This window comes from Gymnodraco acuticeps, unplaced genomic scaffold, assembly GCF_902827175.1.
Source record: "Gymnodraco acuticeps unplaced genomic scaffold, fGymAcu1.1, whole genome shotgun sequence".
Classification (NCBI taxonomy): Eukaryota; Metazoa; Chordata; class Actinopteri; order Perciformes; family Bathydraconidae; genus Gymnodraco; species Gymnodraco acuticeps.
Genome location: NW_022991325.1, coordinates 1,555,905 through 1,563,389, shown reverse-complemented (window position 1 = coordinate 1,563,389; position 7,485 = coordinate 1,555,905). Strand labels below are relative to the sequence as shown.

The 7,485-nt window shown below is 39.9% G+C and overlaps 1 protein-coding gene across 1 annotated transcript; it reads right to left on the bottom strand.

The window, feature by feature from the left end:
- Window positions 1–1,199: 1,199 nt before the first annotated feature.
- Window positions 1,200–7,485, bottom strand: psmb3 (proteasome 20S subunit beta 3). The gene is made up of 6 exons (XM_034240361.1): window positions 7,317–7,485; window positions 6,071–6,255; window positions 5,610–5,717; window positions 5,331–5,508; window positions 1,444–1,538; window positions 1,200–1,360 (listed from the first exon to the last, which is right to left on the bottom strand). The coding sequence occupies exons 1-6, from the start codon at window positions 7,317–7,319 to the stop codon at window positions 1,312–1,314; spliced, it is 618 nt and encodes a 205-aa protein (XP_034096252.1). The 5' UTR covers window positions 7,320–7,485; the 3' UTR covers window positions 1,200–1,311.

The window sequence follows — 7,485 nt, the reverse complement described above, 5'->3', positions numbered from 1 at the left end:
TTTCCCACAGCGCTTACTATCTCCATGGCAACCACCATATTACATCTACAAAGGAAGATTAAGGTTGCTGAGGAAAACGTCAGACAAAGCTAGTACGTTTTTTAGATTTTGTCAAAAATAAGTGCTATCATGTCATGAATCAATATTCCACTAAACAGAGAGTAGGGTAATTATGGCAGGTGAGAATCACCTAAATGATATACTGCACTGAGACTTCGAAAACATTTAGTTTTTAAATAACCGAACCAGCAGAGACCAAAAAAACCGCTGACTTTTATCCAGGTATGGGGGTCAAACTCAAAAAATCCGTTTTCCTACACTTCCCACACATGTAATGTAGTGGTGGAAAAGTACTCGGATCCTCAACATAACGAATACCACAAAAAGTACTAGTGAAAACATACTCCATCACAATTCAAAGTCCTGAGTTCAAAATGTTACTAAAGTTAAGTATCAATTGTGCAGAATGCCTCTTATGTGTTCTATTACATAATGTCTCTCTTGTTCATTAGAAACATGACTTTGTTTCAGTTCAACAGCTTTATTAGCATGACCATAGTGACATACAGTATTGCTAAATGGCAACATCTATACACAAATGCATACATATAAACAAACTGCTCAATTTTTAACATAAGAATATGGTTCTGTTTTTTAATGTTGACATTTGTCAATGTGGAGCAACTTTTGGAAAACACAGTAAATAAGAAAATATATTATAAACGTGTCAAAAGTATAACAAGTGTCAAAGAAATAGTGGAATAAAAGTACTCTTTTTCTGTCTGAAATGTAGTGGAGTTGAAGCATAAAGTAGCAGAGACCGGAAATACTTCACTACAAGTACCCCCTAAAATACTGAAGTAAATGTAGTTCATTAAATTACACCACGGCCAACTTGGTAGCTTATTTTTGAAAAACCAAATCATTTTAAGCAGCATATTTGGACAAAAAAAATAATGGCAGATCATAGTGTATTACATTTTTTCTACACGGTAATGTTTCTTAAGTGTCATCAGTGAGACATGCTGGAAAAAAGCAGCCGTATAGACAATAACGAAAGGTTATAACTATATTTTCCATGGTCAACCCTGCCTGTGTCTTTAATGTGAACTTGTTAATCCTGGTTATACAAAAATGCAACAAAAATTAAGTATTGCCGACGTAGTGAAAGTTTTTCCACCAATAACTTCAGTCATGTCAGTAGTTTAAACATGTTTATTTTTTGAAGAAAAGAAAAAGACAGAACAAGCATTGTTTATTATTTTTATACAAAACGTGTGTGTTGGTGAAGTGTGGAGAGAAACAGAAACTCTAGTCCATCCTGGCTTTCAGGGTTCGTGTGGTGATCTTGTCCTTCTCACTGCCAGAGAGAAGAAAAGGCTGTCAATCACTGCAAACCTGTCAATCAACATCAAACCATCTCTGAACCGTCTCTGTACTTACATGACGTGGACGACCACTCCCATTCCAGACACGGCATCTCTGTCCACCGCGTTCAGCATGGCCTGGGAGATGGTCTCAAACAGATCCTCTGGTTCCTGCACACACAACTCATTTCTCAAATAAAGCACTCAAGATTAGGGATGGGTATCGTTAAAGGAATGGTATGCTCATGACACTCATTTTTAAATAATTATCATCCGATAAAACAGTCTCTGCCAGTCTTTCTTTTCTTTTTTAATCCGATGACATTATCAGTGATTTTAAACTGATTAATTACCGAAATAACATCAACACTGTGGGCGGCGCCATTTTACCGGACGTGACGTAAACCATGCGTTTGGTTTCGAGGTTGATGTTCATGTTATTTACTGTAGTTACTCTCTTCAAATATGCCTCATTGTATCGCGAAACATTGCCACAATTCTGATAGGAACAATCCACGGAATGCTCGGTTCCATCTGTTGCCAAAAGGTAAGCGTAGGAAGTACGTTCGGAGGCAGTGGCTAGCGAAATGTGGCCGGCCCGAACCGAAAGATCCACAGGCGCATGTATGCAGCGAACATTTCAAGTTTCCGGACGACTACTATGAGTATGATAAAACATAACATGGGATTTATTGAACAACCATTACTTAATGGAGATGCAGTACCATCGGTCTTTCTGGTGTCACCACCGACCAGGACACCAGTTCGGCCAGTTGAGAAATCGCCCTCTGCAAGTGTGAAGCGACGGAGGACCAGAAGTAGTGCTCGGAGTAAGAATAAGGTATGTTATGGCGCATTTCCATTACAGCGGGTAGCCCCGTTTAAACGTCCTTTATCGTCCAGGCCAGGCCAGTTTTTGGTGGCCTTTCCATATAGCGTAGTACCGGCTAGTGGGTATTTTCCCACAGTTTTCCGGCCCCATAATATCGTGGTTCTAGGGCCAGGGACAACGAGGCTGAGTATGCTAAACTAGAGAGGGAATCGCTAGCAAGGGTGGTACTACATGCATACATATCTAGTAATCAAAATCATTGTATCTACTAAGTAGTACTAAGTATTTATCGGACGGGTGGCGCAGTGGTCTGTGCATCTGATCATCAGATCAAGGGGGGTGCTGGGGAACTCCAGTTCGAAACCCGCTCCTGCCGCCACTGCGTCAGGCCGTGTCCTTGGGCAAGACACTTCACCCAGATTTGCTCCTGTGGGTATTGTCCACAGTACATGTATGATACCAATGTGTACTTGTAAAAGCGCCTCGATGACCTCGAGGCGTGAAGATGGACGGTGTGGCGCAGTGCGCTGTGCAATGATCATCAGATCAAGGGGTGAAACCCGCCGCTGCTGCGTCTGTAAAGCCGTTGTGTCCTTGGGCAAGACACTTCACCTGAACTTGCTCCTGTGGGTATTGTCCACATTGCATGTATGATACGTGTAATGTGTATTTGTAAAGCGCTTTGAGCATCTGGAAAAGCGCTATAATAAATGTAAGGAATTATTAAGTAGGCTCGAACCTGTATGGCTGAATTCCCCCATCCAATCTCTTCATATTGCTCAAAACTTCTTCCTCGGCTGACGAGTCCGAACTGCACCCTCGCTGCGAGGGGGACCCAAGTTCCCATCAGCAAAAACACGTGGGTTTGCTATCCTGGCTCCAAGATGGTGGAATGAGCTCCCCATTGACATCAGGACAGCAGATAGCTTACACACCTTCCGGCGCAGACTGAAAACTCATCTCTTTCGACTCCACTTCGAGCGATAGAACTACTAACAAAGCACTTTTATACTAATAAAGGACTGGCTTATCTAAAGCCAGTTGAGTAGCACTTGAAATGTTTGGCTCTATGAAACCTGATGTACTTATATGATTCTGTTTTCTTCAAGGTTGTGTCTTCCTGGTCGAATGTACTTATTGTAAGTCGCTTTGGATAAAAGCGTCAGCTAAATGCAATGTAATGTAATGAACTCAAATACTCCGCCATGTTTTCGTGTGTTTACAAAGTGAACGCATGGATGACGTCACGACCATCACGTGACTACTGAAAATGGCAGCGGCCTGACAGCTATAAAATCATTATTTACCGGGGAATATCGCTGATTTCTTTAGGGTATGGTTTAAACATAATGTTTCACTAAATACTGAAGTTCTGATTAATTATCTAATGAGTGGAGCATTCCTTTAAGGTTTTAACGGTATTACTACTTTTATCGAGACCGCTTATCGATCCGGTCCTTTAACGGAACACTTATCGGTTCTTTTGGAGAAAAAAAATAAGGTAAACAAATTGTGAACGGGGGGGCGTAGAGCCTTGGTATTGGGATCAGGGGGTCACAGGTTCAAACCCCACTGCAGTCAGCGTGTCGTTGTGTCCCTGAGACACTTCACCCCAAATTGCTCCTGTGGGGATTGCCCTCAGTATTGAGTATGTAAGTCGCTTTGGATAAAAGCGTCTAACAAGTGACATGTAATGTGAACATTTATTTTTATTTAAATTAAATAAATAATATTTCACATCAAAAGAAACAACAATGCTTTAACAAATGGTATTAAATAATCTGATGACAGAACTGTAAACAGAATAGCTGAAACTTTAACAAAATAAATAACTCAGTTTCCTCTAATCATTAACCCATGTTTGCATAATGTAGTTAACTCATGTGTTGCTGCTAGCATACATAACACCTGACGTGGAAACGTTACTCGTGGATGGGGCTACAGAGCTGCTAGAAAGACAGTGGAACCCGGTGCATTCCTCCGTCTGGATGTGGAGCACTTTTGCTAAATGTTTCGACAAATTGCTCGTGTTACCGCCCTTACATGCTAAACTCTTATTGCACTTTTGGTGACGAGGATTTTCCACATCGAGACGGGTAAAGTTGAACCACACCTCGGAGTGCGTTCTCTCCGCCATCTCCTCCGTGTGTGTGTGTTGTTGCATGTAGCAGCTGCGTGTGTGTAAACTGACCCGCCCCCTCGCACACAGACGGGAGAGAGAGAGAGATCTCTCGTCTGGATTGGAAAGATCGAAAATACTAAAAATAACCATCGATGCATTTTGCAGTCTTTTTGCATATTAGAAACGGAGTTGGCGACACTAAAACTGCAATATAATGTTTGTGTAGCAATAATACATATGACATATTTTGTACATGTCTCCAGTACCGATAAAAAGAGCGATAACGTCGGACCTTAACGGTACCACGGTCTTTAATAATTCAGCCCCGGGACCCGTTTAATACCGGGGCTCGGTACCCATCCCTACTCGAGATATTTCAAAACAAATGTGTGGCAAGGATTGAACACCAGGTAGACCGAGTCCTGAACAATAGGAAGGCTCTTCAATTTAGACCCTATGTTACAAATGGCATGAACAGAAAACAGATTTATATCCCAGTTAACAAAAGTGGTAAATGAATATTTCTCAAAAGTTGAACGCCGTATTGAGTCCGTCAGCTGTCAAATGTGCAATATATTTTTGTGATATTTTAATCTCTGCTCCATTCATACCACATGTGGAAGGTAATGGGAACATTTGAATGCATAAAAATGCCCACGCTAAAGTTCCTAATTACCATAATCAGAAGGAAACAAATAAAGGTAAATAATAGAAACAATAGAAATTGAATTATATATAATAATTTAATGTAATGTTTATAAAGTTATTATAATTTATAGTAATATAAACACAAGTTAAAGTAAAAAATAATAATCAATATGCAATAAAAATAACTAAGATATTTATGTAAAAAATTATGTTAAGAGTAAAATGTCCAATACAATAAGAATATTAACATAACCAGTTACAGTAATATGTGTACTTCTCTACAATATATACATTGATCATGAAGGAAACATAAATGACTTCCAAGTAACCTACACTTGAGGTGACTTCACACACTACTCACCATGTCTGGCTCCCACAAAGATTCACACATGCCGTACATCTGCTCGGAGCAGGTGCCGCTCACAACAAAGTCTTCTGTCACCATGGGGCAGCCAATCAGATCCAAGGAGCAGATGAATGGTTCGGAGGTTTTTGGATCTATTCCGGCGATCACAGGCTCGATGTAGTATGGCCCAAACCTGATGAGAGCATGACATATTTACCATTTATGCAGGTATTTGTGCCTACTGTAAGCAGCTTAAATGTGGACATGGGTCTATATTAAGTTCAGTGCACTCACCTCTTCTCGTACAACAGGTTGGACACCATGCTCATGAAGGTCTTGGGCTTGATCTGGCGACCCTCCTTCAGCTCGTACAGGTTCAGTCTGAATTTAAGCCTCTGGGATCTACACACAAGGCAAAGACGTCCATCAATCCTCAGATATTTACATTGAATTCAGTCATCACAAATCTAACTTATTTCAGAATTTCTAATAACATTTTCTCCCCTATTTATTAGAATGAATAGTAATACTATTCAACTACAACACTTTTGTTACTGGTATAAACATTATAGGTGTAGTATTGTACTTGACACTCCAGGATTTCTCTAAATGAGAAGTCTTACTTAGTCTAGATCTGAGAGTTGTAGCTTTATAGAGTTGTAAATCAATCCTGTCACCATAGTACCCTGGTACTGTGTTGTGAACACAACTGTTAAGCCACTTTGAGAGAACAAGGTGGAGGTCTACACACTCACACTGTCTGAACATCAGTGGCCAGTCCTGCCAGGCCGATGTACAGCTTATCTCCCATGGGGAAGATCTTCTGGAAGTCTGTGGTGACCATCTGAGCCTGGATGCCAAACCTCCGGTCCGCTGCTATCGCCACACAGTTCTTCCCTCGCATGGCCATGACGGCCCCTCCGTTATAGGACATAATAGACTGGATGAAGAAGGAGAAACGTGAGAAGAGTTAAGTTAGTCAGAGCTTAAACCATTGATAGATCAAACAACTGATTAAAGCGACAAATCAAACTATTTAAACATAAAGCTCATTTTTAAGCACATTCATTGAAATTAAAATTAAGTTTAAGTTGAGGCCCTTTCATGCAGCATAACATGTAAAGAATATCCTAAGAATATGTATTATTTGCAACATGCAAATAAGATACTGAATAATGTTGTCCTCAAAATAAATGACTGAAATCTATGTATTTCATTTAAGGACCAAAAACATGACTCAGGGTTATTTCCAACCACCCAAATGTGTAAACATGGAGCATAACGTTCATCTAAAAATTATTTCAACGATCAAAAGAAATAAAAGCAAGATAAAATAAAAAGTGTAGTTGTAGAACATTATTATTAAACCACAGTATTTATTATCACGCATTATACATGTTTAAATGTAATGATGTATAGTGAAACCTCGTTGCTGGGTTGTTGAAGTTGTTGCAGTTGTCTGCTGTCAGTGAACAAATTGCTGACTAGCTTGGTAGGTTGAAGCTTTAGCTAACCAAACTAGCAATGTCTAATTAACCAAACGTTAGCTGATGTTGACCCAAACGCAACATCAGCCCTTTAAGTGAACCGGAGTTATTGAATCATAATGCCATTAAAGTGAATTCGGGGAATGATTGTAACAGTTAAGTTAGCCTACAAGACACAACGTTAGCTCGTGTGCAGCTAGGTAAGCTAAATATTTAGCATTGCAGCTATGCCCCGGCTACCATCACAATGAAATGTTTTGTATAATTAACTACAACATTGAATATATTGAAACGTTTATAGAGTTGTGAGATTGAAGTTACTTGCAACCCCAAACTTAAAATATGTTTTCATAGAATATTTGCTAACTTTAAGCAGGATGGAGAAGTCTATAAGCTAGCTGGCTACCAACATTAGCTTAGCCATCGCTTGTAACTGTTACCCTTAAATACTAGTTACATTTGACCATTTACCTAAAAACACATTGGCATGTGATCTAATGTCTGGTGCTCTTACCATTGTGAGTGTGTTGTGGTTTATTCCTAGTAGCTAGAACTTGCAAACTCCACTTTTTCTTGGCTATTGTGAATGACTGCTCTTCAGTTTCCCACAGTGACTACACGATTTACAAAACCGATGGATCAGCCTTACTTGATTCTAATACGCCATCACTTGCGCAACGATC

Coding starts and splice junctions, on each gene's coding strand:
- psmb3 (XM_034240361.1), bottom strand. Junction 1,539..5,330: donor CTTTGTGGGAGCCAGACATG/GTGAGTAGTGTG, acceptor TTGTGTGTGCAG/GAACCAGAGGATCTGTTTGA. Junction 1,361..1,443: donor GGAGTGGTCGTCCACGTCAT/GTAAGTACAGAG, acceptor TCTCTCTGGCAG/TGAGAAGGACAAGATCACCA.